Raw genomic sequence first — 16,735 nt, forward strand, 5'->3', positions numbered from 1 at the left:
GCGCAACGCGGGCCGAGCCGTCACTTCGCGCAGGCGCACTTCGAAAGGCGCGCTTTTCGGTGGCTGCAGTCCCGGCAGGGAGTACAGGTGGGCCCCGGTAGGCTGCTGTTCGCCGCTAAGCCGGCGGGAGGAGGCTGTGGTTGCCATGCCGGCGTGTACTTTGGTTTTGTTTTGTTCTGTCCGTTCTTAGACTCGGGTTGTCGGAGAGGGTGGCCTTGGGAAGCCCGCGGCCAGACGGCGGCTGGGGCTGAGGGACGCCGTTGGGCGTGACGGTTCGGGATCAGCCAGCCACAGCTACCCCCCCGCTAGGACTGCTGGGAAGGCTGTATCCGGTTTGCCACCTAAATGTATTCATTTTCGGCAATACTAACACAAGTGAATTTTCTCCGAAAATCAGAAATGCTCCAGCATCTAAACTTGACGCCTAAAATAACATCCTCATCATGAAACTGTTTTAAAAAAAAATCATTCCTGCTCAGAAAATAGTATCTACAGTTAACCGTCTGGTTATGTAGCTAATGTATATATTAAGTATACGTGAATTGTATTTAGAATGGAGTCCCCTACCTGATGTATGTGTCAATACCTAGAAATCAGACACACTTCTGACCCCCAGCAGTTGGAATAAAGATACTTTTCAGTTGTGATAACTGGTTCCAGGCCATACGCAGTCGCTACGGCCTGAGGGGGGAACCTTCCAAAGGGAAGAAATAATAATTCATAATCTATCATATTTCTAAGTTCTGGGGACCCTATAATGCAACAACCTGTCAGCTAAATAATGGTGCACGCTGTTTCTCCCCAGGTGAAGACATAGCTTAAGAGAAATACTCAGAGTCACTGCTGAAAGAGCAGATTATGCATTCAGAATTCAGGGCATGGGAAATGGCTTAGTGGGTCAAAGCTGCCGAACCTGAGGACCTGAAGCCTGTGATCCCTAAGAACCGTCCTGGTAAAAAGAGAAAACCCAATTCCTGCACGTTGCTCTCAGACTCTTCCCCAATAAATTACAATTAATTAAAACTTTTAAGTCCAGTGTCTAAAGCTAGGTCTTTACAGCTTCAGATCCTGTGTTCTAAATTCCTATGCTACTTTGCCACTAGTAAACTAGAGTTCTGTAAAGTTCAAAAATGATGTCTGGCATATAGTAGGCCCTCCAGTTTTTAATCATTTTTAGTGGATACCATGAACTAGGTACTAAAGAAAACTTAAATACAATGAGAAGTAGTTCTTGTTTGCAGTAGCTTCCTGTCAAGTTTGAATGACCAAAACATTTTTTTTTTATTACGTATTTCCTCAATTACATTTCCAATGCTATCCCAAAAGTCCCCCATATCCTCCCCCCCACTCCCCTACCCACCCATTCCCACTTTTTGGTCCTGGCGTTCCCCTGTACTGGGGCATATAAAGTTTGCGTGTCCAATGGGCCTCTCTTTCCAGTGATGGCCTACTAAGTCATCTTTTGATACATATGCAGCTAGAGTCAAGAGCTCCAGGGTACTGGTTAGTTCATAATGTTGTTGCACCTACAGGGTTGCAGATCTCTTTAGCTCCTTGGGTACTTTCTCTAGCTCCTCCATTGGGGGTCCCGTGATCCATCCAATAGCTGACTGTGAGCATCCACTTATGTGTTTGCTAGGCCTGGGCGTAGTCTCTCCAGAGACTGCTATATCAGGGTCCTATCAGCAAATGCTTGCTAGTGTATGCAATGGTGTCATCGTTTGGAGGCTAATTATGGGATGGATCCCTGGATATGGCAGTCTCTAGATGGTCCATCCTTTTGTCTCAGCTCCAAACTTTGTCTCTGTAATTCCTTCCATGGGTGATTGTTTCCAATTCTAAGAAGGGGCAAAGTGTCCACACTTTGGTCTTCATTCTTCTTCAGTTTCATGTGTTTTACAATTTGTCTTTTATATCTCGGGTATCCTAAGTTTCTGGGCTAATATCCACTTATCAGTGAGTACATATCATTTGAGTTCTTTTGTGATTGTGTTACATCATTCAGGATGATGCCCTCCAGGTCCAACCATTTGCCTAGGAATTTCATAAATTCATTCTTTTTAATAGCTGAGTAGTACTCCATTGTGTAAATGTACCACATTTTTTGTATCTATTCCTCTGTTGAAGGGCATCTGGGTTCTTTCCAGCTTCTGGCTATTATAAATAAGGCTGCTATGAACATAGTGGAGCATGTGTCCTTCTTACCGGTTGGGACATCTTCTGGATATATGCCCAGGAGAGGTATTGCTGGATCCTCTGGTAGTACTATGTCCAATTTTCTGAGGAACCGCCAGACTGATTTCCAGAGTGGTTGTACAAGCTTGCAATCCCACCAACAATGGAGGAGTGTTCCTCTTTCTCCACATCCTCGCCAGCATCTGCTGTCACCTGAATTTTTGATCTTAGCCATTCTGACTGGTGTGAGATGAAATCTCAGGGTTGTTTTGATTTGCATTTCTCTGATGATTAAGGATGCTGAGCATTTTTTCAGGTGTTTCTCAGCCATTCGGTATTCCATGGTGGTGGAAGAGGACAGAATTCTTTGTTTAGCTCTGAGCCCCATTTTTTAATGGGGTTATTTGATTTTCTGGAGTCCACCTTCTTGAGTTCTTTATATATATTGGATATTAGTCCCCTATCTGATTTAGGATAGGTCAAGATCCTTTCCCCATCTGTTGGTGGCCTTTTTGTCTTATTGACGGTGTCTTTTGCCTTGCAGAAGCTTTGCAGTTTCATGAGGTCCCATTTGTCAATTCTCGATCTTACAGCACAAGCCATTGCTGTTTTATTCAGGAATTTTCCCCCTGTTGCCCATATCTTCGAGGCTTTTCCCCACTTTCTCCTCTATAAGTTTCAGTGTCTCTGGTTTTATGTGTAGTTCCTTGATCCACTTAGATTTGACGTTAGTACAAGGAGATAGGAATGGATCAATTCGCATTCTTCTACATGATAACCACCAGTTGTGCCAGCACCATTTGTTGAAAATGCTGTCTTTCTTCCACTGGATGGTTTTAGCTCCCTTGTCGAAGATCAAGTGACCATAGGTGTGTGCCAAAACATTCTTAATCAGAAAATTAACAAAGTAAAGAAAATTGAAATGTAACTCAGTTGCCCCTCCTTTATAGATTTTTATCAAGCACAAAGGTTAAAATGACTTAGAAGTGTTAGATAGGTCAGTACTTGTGTCATTGAGCAACAGACTGTTTTTGGTTGTATGTAGTTGTGGGATATGACTGACTGGAAAGGAAGGAAAACTTGGTCGATAACTTCTAAATACAAAGATAGTGGTGGAAGAGGACAGTTTTTTGAGAATGACTAGAATAGGTGATTTTAGTTGATAGACTGAAATGAAGCTATAAAGATAATTATAATCATTGTGAACCTTTGTGGATGATATTTTCCAAGTTATCTCTCCTTCAGGTTCTTTTTGTTTGTTTTTTTCGAGACAGGGTTTCTCTGTGTAGCCCTGGTTGTCCTGGAACTCACTTTGTAGACCAGGCTGGCCTTGAACTCAGAAATCCGCCTGCCTCTGCCTCCCAAGTGCTGGGATTCAAGACGTGCGCCACCACGCCCGGCTTCCTTCAGATTCTTATTTTTGGTGTTGTATAATGGAGAGTAAAATAAGGTTAAAGCAGATGAAAGCAGGGCTACTTACTTGCCTCAGAGCTGTTGATCCAGTTTCAATTTAAGTTATAGTCTCACTAGATGTTAAGTTTCCTATTATTATAAGCAGAGGTGTATGTATACCTACTTATAATGTGGTAAATTTTTTTCACAGCATTGTCAGAGATAAAAGCTATATTAACCAGGAGTGGTGTACTCTTTTAGTCCCAGTGCTTCAGAGACAGAAACAGGTGAATCTCTGAGGTTGAGGCCAGCCTCGTCTACAGAGTGAGTTCCAGGGCAGCCAGGGCTACACAGAGTAACCCTTTCTCAAAAATCTACCACCATCACCACCATCAAAGCTGTATTAAATATAGCTCACATAGAAAGTATTGATTATTTAGCTATACTTCCAGATAAATAGAAATTAAATTTAAAATGTAGATATTCTTTTACTTTATCATAATTCTTAGGAAACCAAATGGTTTTCTTAAAATTTTTTTCATCTTAGTATCCAGGCAAACAAGTTGTACATTACAAAAGTAGTTTTTACATTATTTAGTGGTAAGTGGGGCACATTTGTGCCAAGCTGTGCATGTGGATGGTAGGGGACTGCTTTCAGGAACTATGTAGGCCTGAGAACTTAACTTGGCAGGCCTGTGCTAAGCTATCTCCTTGGCCCAATTGTATATTTCCCTAAGATTCTTTACAACAACGTGAAGGGGCTTATGAGACTATCTCAGGAAAAATCTGAGATAAAACCCCTATCTAGTAGACTATTTGGCTTATTCTTAGAGTTTATTTTTTATAGGTTTTAATTTTTAACATTGAGAAATGGGGGAAATTTTGGAAGATTTGTGCCATCAAGTGTTTATTCATGATAAATCATTAAAGATATTAAACATGTCACCACCTTTCTGTTCCATGCAGCTCATCCTGTGCTGATAACATCGAGAAGTAGTCAGTGCCTGGTAAAGTACATAGAGCTTCACTTGGAACGTGGCCCTGATTTCTGCCGTTGGTCATAATCAGCAGAGTTCTCTCTAGTGAGTCAGTTCTTTAACTCTCTCAGCTCAATTTCCACATTTGTATAGCAGGGGTACAAGTCTTCAAATCATTTTCATAATCACCTGATTTGATTCTCACAATGGTTCCTTCAGAAAAATATGAACATCCAAAAATTGTGACTTGCATAATATTATCTGATTTTTCTTAGAAAACAACCTTAAGATTTAAAGTTTCATTATGGCATCTTCATATTTAGTTTTGACTTGTTCCCCTTAGTGCTGCCTCCTACCCTTTTCCCTTGATCCTTCCCTCACTAAACCCTTTTGCCTTCCTGTTACTTGTCCCATTGCCCTATTTCCCTCCTTCCTAAGGATGACTACCTCCTCTCATGATCACCTCCTATTTCCATGGTCTACAAAAGACACACGTAAATGCATACACACACACAACACACACACACACACAATTTCTAACTCTTTGTAGCTTCTTATTACATGATTCATTGCTCTATTTCTCAACTTCCTAAAAATCACAACCTCTTCTCATGATCCCCTTCTAGTTCTGACCTACAAACACATATAAGTGTGTATGCACATAAAATTTCTAAATCTAGATTTTGCATGTGATAGAACGAAGTATTTGTCTTTCTGAATGTCTTATTTTGCATAGCATAAGATTTTCAGTTGCATTGACTTACTGCAAATGTCAGGATTTCATTTTTCTTTATGACTACATAGAACTTCATTGTGTATTTATACGTCATCATTGATGGACATTGAAGTTGTTTTGTTTTATGGCTGTTGTAAATACTGTAGTTATAAACATGGATGCACTAGCATTTCTGTAGTGTGTGGACTTAGAATTCTTGGAGTATATACCCAAGAGTACAATATTCAGTTTTTTTGAGCAGCATTTATGTTGATTTTTCTAGTGGCCAAACAAATGAGCATTTCTACCACCAGGGAATAATGGTTTCTCTTTCCCTATATCCTTGGCAGCATTTGTTTTGTTGATGACAACTGTTCTGACCGGGAAATAGCATCTCAAGGCAGTTTTAATTTGCATTTCCCTGATGACTAAGAATGTTGAGCACTTGTGCAAGTATTTATTGGCTGTATTTCTTTTGAGAACTGTTTAGTTCATTAGCACATTTTTTGATTGGAAGATTGAGGGATAGTTTTTTCAGTTCTTTATATATTCAGAAGGGGTATGTGTATGTGTGTGTGTGCTAATGAGTGTGTGCATTGTGGCCAAAAGAAGGTGTCAGATCCTCTGGAGCTGGAGTCACAGGTGGTTGTGAGTAGCCATGTGGTTGCTCTGTCCTCTACAAGAACAGCAAGTGCTCTTAACTGCTGAGCCATCTCTCCAGCCGCCTTCACATTTTTGTAGAGTCTTGTAACTCTGGTCTGGGGTAATAGCTTAGTCTTAGTGAAGTGCTTGCTGTACAGCATAAAAATGAAAGTTTGAGCCCCAGAGCCTATATAAGAAATCTGGCTGGGTGGTGGCACATGCCTTTAATCCCAGCACTTGGGAGGCAGAGGCAGGCGGATTTCTGAGTTCGAGGCCAGCCTGGCATACAGAGTGAGTTCTAGGGCAGCCAGGGCTCTACAGAGAAACTCTGTCTCGAAACAAAACAAAACAAAACTCTCGAAAAAAACCAAACCAAAACAAAACAAAAAAAAGAAAAGAAATCTGGACAGGAAATATGGTGGCAGGTACTTGTAATCATGCTGTGGAGGACAGGCTGGTCCTTGGTGTTTACTGTCCAATCAACCTGTAACCTACTTGGTGAGCTCCCATTCAGGGAGAGACCTGTCTCCAAAAACAGAGTGGACAGTGCTTGAGGAATCATCTTCTCCACCCCACAGGAGGATATTTTGGTTCTCTTATATGTAGTAAGACATGATAAATGACGTAAAAAGTGAGAGTTTATAGGAAATTCTGTTGGCTGCTGAGAAGAATTTTTTCCTGTTAGATACAGTAGCCTGTAAGTATTTGTTGAGTCTGTTTAATTTCTGGTGTAGGTTAAGTCTGAAGTTTCTTTGTTGATTTGTTTGGATGACCATTCTCATGAGAATGGGAAATTGAACAATTAGTTAATTTTGTCTTTTTGTACATATTCTTTTTCTTTTAAAAAAGGATTTATTATTATACATAAACATAGCTGTCTTCAGACACACCAGAAGAGGGCATCAGATCTCATTACGGATGATTGTGAGCCACCATGTCTCGGATTTGAACTCGGGACCTCTGGAAGAGCAGTCAGTGCTTTTCACCGCTGAGCCATCTTTCCAGCCCCTGTGCATATTCTTGTACATACACCTGTGTATGGAGGCCGTGTATCCATATTGGGTGTCTCCTGTCACCTGTCACTTAATAAATCCTTCCCTTCTTTAAGTTATTTATGAAAGCTTTGGGGACAGAGTCTCATGTATCCCAAATTGGCTTTAAACTTACCATGTAGCTGAAGGTGGTGACCTTGAACTTCTCTTGCTGAATCTACCACCCAAGTGCTATGATTATAGGCATGTATAGTTATATCCAGTGTATATGTGCTAGGGATCAAACACTAGGATTCAGGCATGTTAGTAAGCAGTCTACCAACTGAATCACATTTCCCAAGTCCTTTCTTTGATTACCTTTAAGTCCTTTCTGTTTAAACCTATGAATATTTTCTCTGTAGGAAAATAACTTTATAAGTAAAACAGTTTCGCATCTATGAAATCATTTGGTTGTCCTTAATCTTGAAGACTGTATCATTGTATCTTTGTGTCACGAGTATGTGAAATATATGATTAACTAGATGTTTCTTTGACAAATAATCTGTCTTTATAAATGAACCTTATAAATTTTATTGTACTTTTTTTTTTTTAGTGGAGAGTTTTATACTTTTGTTTTCTTCTTGATACTGATTTGCCTTCAATTTTGTCTTGTGTTACAGAACCTTTGACATGGAGACGTCCAGCTCCATGTCTGTGGAGACGACTAGGTCTGTGCAGGTGGACGAATGGCAGAAGAATTACTGTGTGGTTACATCCAGCTTATGTACACCAAAGCAGAAGGCCGATGCATACCGTGCACTACTACTGCATATTCAGTATGCATATGCCAACTCCGAGATCTCTCAGGTCTTTGCTACCAACCTGTTCAAAAGGTATACAGAAAAATACTCTGCAATTATTGATTCTGACAATGTTGTAACTGGCTTGAATAACTATGCAGAGAGCATTTTTGCTTTGGCAGGATCTCAACAGGCTGACAGTGACAAGTGGCAGTCTGGATTGTCAATAGATAATGTTTTCAAAATGAGTAGTGTACAGGAGATGATGCAGGCTGGCAAGAAATTTGAAGAGTCTCTGTTGGAACCTGCTGATGCATCAGTAGTCATGTGTAAAGAGCCCACCATCTTTGAGGCTCCTCAGGTTAGTGTTTGTGGAGGTTCTGAAGATGCTGACACAGATAAGACCCAAGCCATTCCAGGGAGCAGTCTGAGATGTTCCCCTTTTCAGAGTGCTCGGCTGCCTAAGGAAACTAATACCACTAAGACATGTCTCACCTCCTCAACATCTTTAGGTGAGTCAGCCACTGCAACATTTCACATGACACCATTATTTGGAAACACCGAAAAGGACACTCAAAGCTTTCCTAAAACTAGCACAGGACTAAATATGTTCTTATCTAATCTGTCTTGTGTTCCTTCTGGCTGTGAAAATCCTCTAGAAAGGAAGGCTTTTAATGACTCTGACACTATTGACATGCTTTCCAATCCAACACTGAATAAGGCTCCTAGTAAAACAGAAGACAGAGGCCGAAGGGAAGATAATAGCCTGCCTACCTTTAAAACTGCAAAAGAACAATTATGGGTAGATCAAAAAAAAAAGGGCCATCAATCCCAGCATACATCTAAATCTTCTAATGGTGTTATAAAAAAGTCTCTGGGAGCTGGGAGATCGAGAGGGATATTTGGAAAGTTTGTTCCTCCTGTATCTAATAAGCAAGATGGAAGTGAGCAGAATGGAAAGAAGCACACGTCTAGTAGGGCAGGGTCTGCAGAAGCAGCATACCCCACTGATGATTGTCTGAAGAACGTGGAGCCAAGGATGGTCGAACTTATTATGAATGAAATTATGGACCATGGGCCTCCAGTACATTGGGACGATATTGCTGGAGTAGAATTTGCCAAAGCCACAATAAAGGAAATCGTTGTGTGGCCCATGATGAGGCCAGATATCTTTACTGGATTGCGAGGGCCCCCTAAAGGAATTCTGCTCTTTGGCCCTCCAGGGACTGGTAAAACTCTGATTGGCAAGTGCATTGCTAGCCAGTCTGGAGCAACATTCTTCAGCATCTCTGCTTCATCATTGACTTCTAAGTGGGTGGGTGAGGGAGAAAAAATGGTCCGTGCATTGTTTGCTGTGGCAAGGTGTCAGCAGCCAGCTGTCATATTTATTGATGAAATTGATTCTTTATTGTCTCAACGAGGAGATGGTGAACATGAATCTTCAAGAAGGATAAAAACAGAATTTTTAGTTCAGTTAGATGGAGCAACCACATCTTCTGAAGACCGGATTCTTGTGGTGGGAGCTACAAATCGGCCCCAAGAGATTGATGAAGCTGCCCGGAGAAGATTGGTGAAAAGACTTTATATTCCCCTCCCAGAAGCTTCAGCCAGGAAACAGATAGTACGTAATCTAATGTCTAAGGAGCAATGTTGTCTCAGTGAAGAAGAAACTGAACTGGTAGTTCAGCAGTCTGATGGGTTTTCTGGAGCAGATATGACACAGCTTTGCAGAGAGGCTTCTCTTGGTCCTATTCGCAGTTTGCACACTGCTGACATTGCTACCATAAGTCCTGATCAAGTTCGACCAATAGCTTATATTGATTTTGAAAATGCTTTTAAAACTGTGCGACCTACTGTATCTCCAAAAGACTTGGAGCTTTATGAAAACTGGAATGAAACATTTGGCTGTGGAAAGTGACTGCAGCGACTGAAAGGAGAAGCTGTTACCTAGTAGTAGTCTACCTTTAGCATAGGAAGCTTGCTCTGCTACTTGTATTGTTTTGGAGTGCATCCTGATTTCTGTGCCTCAGATTAGAGTGACAACAGCTTGACTACTGACTGATATATTGGTATGTTGTATTTGCCTTCCAGTTACATGATATATAAACATTTCATTTAAATAGAATGACCTTTTGTTTCTAAGTGAATTCAAATTTAGAACTTTAGTCTGGTAATAATAAACTTTGTTAGTGTGGTATTATTATTGCTTATATTTGAAACAGCATTGCATTCTTGACTTACAGTTAAGATCTTACCAAAAGCTACAGTGAAAGCAACAGGAAGTAAACTACCTTAACCCGTGCTGGTTTGTAACTTGTTTTGTGGGCTTTTTTTCTATTAAAATTAACTAATAAAAACATGTTAGAAATAGCAAGATGTAATCTTGTATCAGGGATGTAGCCTGCCTCAAAAGATAAGTGTGGCTTTTTTCAAGGGATCTGGAAAGTTTTCTATTACCATTTTGTCTGATAATTCTTAAAAGCCTATTTCAAACTAAATATTTTTAAATTAAAGAGAATAAAAATTGTTAGTTTATTATCATTTTGACGGAGTTGCTTAATTTTGCTATAACTTCAAATTATTTGTTTTAAACAGTCCTGTATACAACATATATGTATATGATTTTACTATGCTTTTGTAGTCTGCTTGTTTTTCCCCTTCAACTGGTATGCAGCCATGGTGGCATGAACCATTCTCCCTGCATCAGTTTCCACATAGCAGTGATATTGCAGGTCTGTGCCACCGTGCACAGTTAGCCAGTTCCTTTCCTTTAAAGTTCATCATCATCTTGTCTACAGAAATCTTCCTTTACATACTGTTTTGTTTGGTCCTAGATTAGCTATAATTATTTAACACAGGAGTTGATACATTTCTTTTGTGAATATGACAACATGAGATGAAATTTGAAATGTTTCTTTGTAACTTTAAAAAAAAAGATTTATTTATTTGGGAGCTGGAGAGATAGCAGTTAAGAGCACTTCCAGAGGTCCTGAGTTCAACTCCCAGCAACCACATGGTAGTTCACACCATCTCTAATGGGATCCAATGCCTTCTTCTGGTGTGTCTGAAGACAGCTACAGTGTACTCATATTAAATAAATAAATAACATTATTTTATTATATGAGTGTTCAGAGTGATTATATGCCAGAAGAGGACATCTGATCATATTGTAGATGGTTATGAGCCACAATGTGGTTGCTGGGAATTGAAGTCAGGACCTCTGGAAGAGCACACAGTGCTCTTAACTGCTGAGACATTTCTTCAGCTCTGGAATTTGAAACACTTTTTTTTTTTTTTTTTTTTGATTTTTGGTTTTTTGAGACAGGGTTTCTCTGTGTAGCCCTGGCTGTCCTGGAACTCACGCTATAGACCAGGCTGGCCTAGAACTCAGAAATCCGCCTGCCTCTGCTTCACAGGTGCTGCCATCAAAGGCGTGTGCCACCACTGCCCGGCTTGAAACACTTAATGAGTTAATTTAAAAAGTTTGTACTTCGTGGTGGCTTATAGCCACCTATAACTTAACTTACTGGGGATCTAGTGCCCTCATGACTACAGCAGACATCAGGTAGAATGGTACACATGTATACATTCAGATGAAGAAAGACAATCAATAGATTTTATTTATACATAAAATCTAATTTTTTTTTTAAAGTTTGTGCTTTGGTATAGTGTATATTGTTATTTTTCATCTACCTTTTATTTATACATTGTCGCTTTAAAACATTTTGCAGATTTCCCCTTTGAAATACATGAATGTCACATTAGAACTTAAGCTACTATTTTTAGTTTTTAATTTTTATTTATTTATTTTTCGAGTCAGGGTTTCTCTGTGTAGCCCTAGCTGTCCTGGAACTCACTCTGTACATCAGGCTGATCTCAAATTCAGAGATCTGTCTGCCAAGTACTGGGATTAAAGGTTTTTTAACCTTTCTTTTTACTTTCTGCATATGGGTGTTTTGCCTGTATGTATGTCTGTACACCATTTGCATGTAGTGATCACAGAGGCCAGAAGAAAGGGTCATATCCCTTGGGACTAGAGTTACAGTTATGAGCTGTGATGTGGGTGCTGGAAATGAAACCAAGGTCTTCTACAAGAGCCTCTCAATCGCTGAGCTCCTTCTCCTATTCTAACATCTTAAAACATCTCCTCATATCCAAAACTTTATCCTTGGTAGGACTTGAGTATGCAGTGTGCCTCACAGGCTCTTATGTTCAATCATAGTGGTGCTATTTTGGAAGGTTACAGAAATTTTAAAGAGGTAAGACTTATTTATAATAAGTAGGTCATTGGGGTTCTATCCTTGGGTTTTGCTTCCTTTGTGTGAAGACTCCCCTGCCACAGGCTCTGCTGCCAATTCATCTTGAACAGAACCTTGTGAAACAGAACCCAAAAGAATCTCTCTTTTGTGAAGCTTCTATCAGAGTTAGTTACAGTGAAAAATAGCTGAGCCCTTTACAATATAGCCCTGTATGATTTCTGTGTAAAGATACTGGAACCTTGGATTCTTAGGTATTAATAAGAAGGAATTAAATACAGTTTTTCTTATCTGGAGCTTATTTTCTTTAGAGGTCACTTGGATCTTAAAAGTTACTATGGAGTTATAGACAGTTACTAACTGCCCATTGGTGTTTTGATATTTTTTGTGGTATTTGTTTGTTTGTTTGTTTGTTTGCTTTTTCAAGACACGGTTTCTCTGTGTAGCCCTGGCTATCCAGGAACTCACTCTATAGACCAGGGTGACCTTGAACTCAGAAATCCGGCTGCCTCTGCCTCCCAAGTGCTGGCATTAAGGCATGCGCCACCACTGCCTGGCAATACTGACTTTTTACTATTAGTCACCAACCAGAGGCCATTCATTCCCCTCTGGAGCTTAGTTTAGTTTGTGTCTGGGAGAAATATTGTTCAAATATATCAAAAATATACACCTTAGAACAAACCAGTGTCTTCAACAAGTGATGTGAGGAAAACTGATATATGCACATACAGAGGATGCTTTTCTCATCCTGCACAAAACTATAAATGGATCAAGGACAATGTAAGATCTGAGATCCCAAAACTGCTTTAAAAAAAGGCATATGCTTACTTTCTGAATGAGATTTCCAGTAGCACAGGAAATAAGGTTTAACAATCAATACATGAGATTTAAGGAAACAAAATCTACTGTACAGTAGAGAGGATTGTGGATCAGCAGTCCACAGAATGGAAAGATGAGTGTAAATGTGTTGCCATACTAGAAAAGGAAAGAAAAATTGGTGTTTCCAAAATAGTAATGTCTTAGGTGTTTCTGTATTGGATTGTTGGAGTTCCCAGGCTATACTTGTAGTCTGCCTGTGGAAAGGCCAGCTAAGATAGGTCTCATAGGGCCTAGTCTTTAACTGACTAGCAATAGCTCAGGCAGCAGAGCAGGCTGTGGCAGTCTTCAGTGAGGAACTGCAGAGACTGGTCCTGCAGAGTTCATAACCACCAAGACCCACTAGGAAGTGGAGCTCCCCACATGAGATTGATTCTGGGTTTATGAGCCTGTTACCTAAAAAGTGAGTTCATGTTGCTACCTTATTCCTTCTTTGGCAAAGCAGTGAGTTTCAGGATACTTAAGAATTGAGTACTGTATTTACTTTGAAACTTGTTTACTAATTCATTTTTTTTTAAAAAAGATTTATTTTGTTGATATGAGAACACTGTAGCTGTCTTCAGACACACCAGAAGAGAGCATCAGATCCCATTATAGATAGTTGTGAGCCATCATGTGTTTGCTGGGAATTGAACTCAGATCCTCTGGAAGAGCAGTCAGTGTTCTTAACCATTGAGCCATCTCTCCAGCCACCTTATTCATTTTTCAAGACCAAAACTCCCTACGGTCTATGAAGAGAAGTTTTTTTTCCACATTCCTCTCACTAGCACATAGGGGCAATCACTTGGACCCATAGAGGAGATCATATTCACCTCACAGTTAACATACATTCACAGCTGAGCAAGTGAAAGACACTAAGCAGTGTTAACCCATGTTATTTTAATGTATAAATTGATTTGTGTCCCCTATAAGAAAACCCTTCAGTGGTTTTCCATTGAAATGAAAATAAAGTTCCAATTGTCCCTAGCCTCGAATATTTTATTCTTTCCTACTTTGCTGCATCCCTTTGGTCAGATGTGATGATGTCACATGCCTTTAATCCTAGCATTACCCTGGAGGCAAAGATAAGATTGACTTACATGCTACCCTGATCTCCATAGTAAGTTCCAGGCTGGCCAGACCTAAATAGAGTGTCTCAAAAAATGTTTCCAATGTAGGAAGAACAGTGGACAGAATTCTGAAAATGTACCACAATCCTGACCCCTAATTCCAACTGATCTAGTTACTGCTGGAAAGGGCTTTGCAGATACAGTTTAGTGGACCTAAAGATAGAAAAATTATCCTGAATTATTTATATAAACCCAATCTACTTGCATGAATCCTTAAAGCAGAACTTTCCTGGTTGGTGGGAAAAGAGGTAGTAGATTCTAAACTCACTCCACAGTGTAAAGCATGGGCTTAAGGGAGGCCTTAGAGCTGACCATAGGTCCCACACTCAAAACAAAACAACACATCAGGCCTATAATGTGATATAAGGCAATACTTTAAGCTACGTCCAGTGACTATAGACTGGCTTACAGCAGAGAAAGCAGAGCTACCAGTATTGTGCTTTACAGAACTGAGATAACACTGTGTTGTATAGTATACTAGACTTGTAATTTCTTAGAGCAGTGTAGTGTGAATGAAAATGTCCCCCATAGGGTAAGATATTTGAACTGCTGGTCCCCGGTTGGTGCTGTTTGGGGAGGCTTAGGAGGTACTGCCCTGTTGAGGAAATTATGTCACTGAGGGTGAGCTTTGAGAGTTTAAAATACCTATATTGTATCCATTTCTCTCTGGCTTTCAATTTACAGTCGTGAACTCTCAACTTAACAGCTCTAATCTTCCTTGCTTCCACGCTGCCATCATGAATTCTTATCCCTTTGGAACCATAAGCCAAATAAATTCTTTAGTTGCCTTGGTCATTCTATTTTATCACAGCAACAAAAACGTAATACTTGTAAGAATGACAACTAACATGCACCAACTCTGAGCACAGAATCAAGGGAGGATCAGAAGTGTTTATAAGTGTGTGTGTGTGTGTATGTATGTGTGTGTTTTGAATGATTGCTGGGAGTCCTGCCAAAAATGATCATTCTTACCTTGAACTCTGATAGCAGATCTTGGAAACTGCCTTTGTAGTTAGCACTTCATCACCCTTTCATTTTGTGAGGCCAAGGCCATTGAGGAGACATTTAATGTACACAGTGAGAAATACATGTATAATTTAAAATTTTCTAGGACCCACATGAACAAGTAAAAAGAAAGGAAAATTAACACGCCAATGATTTCAGCAGATAGTGAATATAAAAACAGCTTACACAATACTGGATCTTTTTCTAGTACTGGGTTTTAGAAGCACAATGTATGCTTATATTTCCAGAGCATTCTCATCATAAGTCATCCTGTCAGGCTTTCCTTCATCTACATATTAGCCAGGGTGGTAAAACCTTAACAACAGGAGCAGGAGAGGTGACTGACTCACTGGACAAGGGCACTGGCCTTCAGAGTGTTTAGGTTTGATCCCTAGCACCCACATGACTGCTAATAGCCATCTGCAATTCCAATTCCACGGGAACCCTGGCCTCTTGACAGTATCAGCCAGGCAAGTGATATACAGACAGCCCAAAACAGTATTTATAAATGAAGCAGGGTGTTTTCCTTTTGGTTCATTAACAATGAGGCAGACCTTTTTTTTTTTTTAAGATTTATTTATTATATGTAAGTACACTGTGGCTGTCTTCAGACACTCCAGAAGAAGGCATCAGATTTCATTACCAATGGTTGTGAACCACCACAAGGTTGCTGGGATTTGAATTCAGGACCTTCTGAAGAGCAATCAGTGCTCTTAACCGCTGAGCCATCACACCAGCCCCGACGCAGACTTTAGAGGAAGACTTAGAAGGACATAGTTGACAAAGTGAGATGGTGACTGCTTGTTCCCAGAGGACATTCATTGCAAAGAAAAATGGTGAGTAGGCATGGGCTGGTAGTGGGGATCCAAACAGGACCAGTAGAAGAAAGGGGAGAATCTAAGGGTTCTATGAAACATCCAACCCTGGGTGTGGTGGTGCACTGCACACCTGTAATCTCCAAGGCTGCATGCAAGTGGGTCTCTTACATTTGAGGCCAGGACAGTTAAGAGAAAAAAAACCTGTCTCAAGCAAAAACAAAGATAACCAAACTCCAAACCAAACCAAATAACTCCCACCCCCCAAAACATCTAAACCAGCTAGAGTCAGTTTATTGAACTTGTAGTCTGAAGGCCCCACCCTCCTAGAAGAGACAAAGCTTTGGCTTGTCCAGTATTCAGTCTCCTGTTTTTACCAGACATTCATTCATTCCGTTGTTTGTCCATCCCAGAAAGTGAGCTTGGGGATTCCTAGGGGATCTTTATCACCCTGCCCCATTACATTAAACCAGGAAATCATTTTTAAACCTTTGAAGGGCAAGGTCCAATACTACGCTCTCTAACTGAGCTTCATGGGAACAGGCTGGCTTCTGCAGAGCTGTCTCATGTAAGAAGGCTTCCCATCTTGGTATTTCTACAGAGTTGGGCACTGACATCTAAAACTCAGCCACCATCATTAAGCACTGTGCTGCAGCCTGGGTACCCTTTATCCTAGACTAAGATCATGAGGCAACAGGAGTGGTACAGGCCTTGAATCCAAGCACTAGGGAGTCAGTATTTGAGTTTGCACACACAGTGTAGTTATTGTTCACAATGGTAATGCACTCCATTTAGTTTAAAAAGAAAACAACACAAGGGTATTTTTTAAGGGATTGGACATGAATAATTAATTTTTAAAATTAAAGGCATTGGACGTTGTTACCTAAGGGAAAAGTGGGGGTTGAAGTGAGGGTCCCTTTCAGAAATTCCTCTTAGAAAACATTTCACATTACAGAAAAACAGGGCTGAAAAAATGATGACCAAATTCAAGATGAATCTTTT

At 40.2% G+C, this 16,735-nt stretch overlaps 1 protein-coding gene across 2 annotated transcripts; it reads left to right on the forward strand.

Moving 5' to 3' along the window:
* The first annotated feature begins 27 nt into the window (after nucleotides 1-27).
* Fignl1 (fidgetin like 1) lies at nucleotides 28-10,147 on the forward strand. Of its 2 annotated transcripts, XM_021176933.2 has the most exons (3): nucleotides 28-87; nucleotides 4,534-4,649; nucleotides 7,553-10,147. In XM_021176933.2, the coding sequence occupies exon 3, from the start codon at nucleotides 7,563-7,565 to the stop codon at nucleotides 9,588-9,590; it is 2,028 nt and encodes a 675-aa protein (XP_021032592.1). In that variant the 5' UTR covers nucleotides 28-87; nucleotides 4,534-4,649; nucleotides 7,553-7,562; the 3' UTR covers nucleotides 9,591-10,147. The 2 variants fall into 2 exon arrangements, with proteins under 2 accessions (XP_021032592.1, XP_085685232.1); XM_085829106.1 differs by lacking the exons at nucleotides 28-87; nucleotides 4,534-4,649 and having other exon boundaries at nucleotides 7,619-7,765; nucleotides 7,855-10,147.
* Nucleotides 10,148-16,735: the final 6,588 nt, after the last annotated feature.

The sequence above is a fragment of the Mus caroli genome, unplaced genomic scaffold (genome assembly GCF_978045245.1).
Source record: "Mus caroli unplaced genomic scaffold, Mus_caroli_1 scaffold_13, whole genome shotgun sequence".
Lineage (NCBI taxonomy): Eukaryota > Metazoa > Chordata > Mammalia > Rodentia > Muridae > Mus > Mus caroli.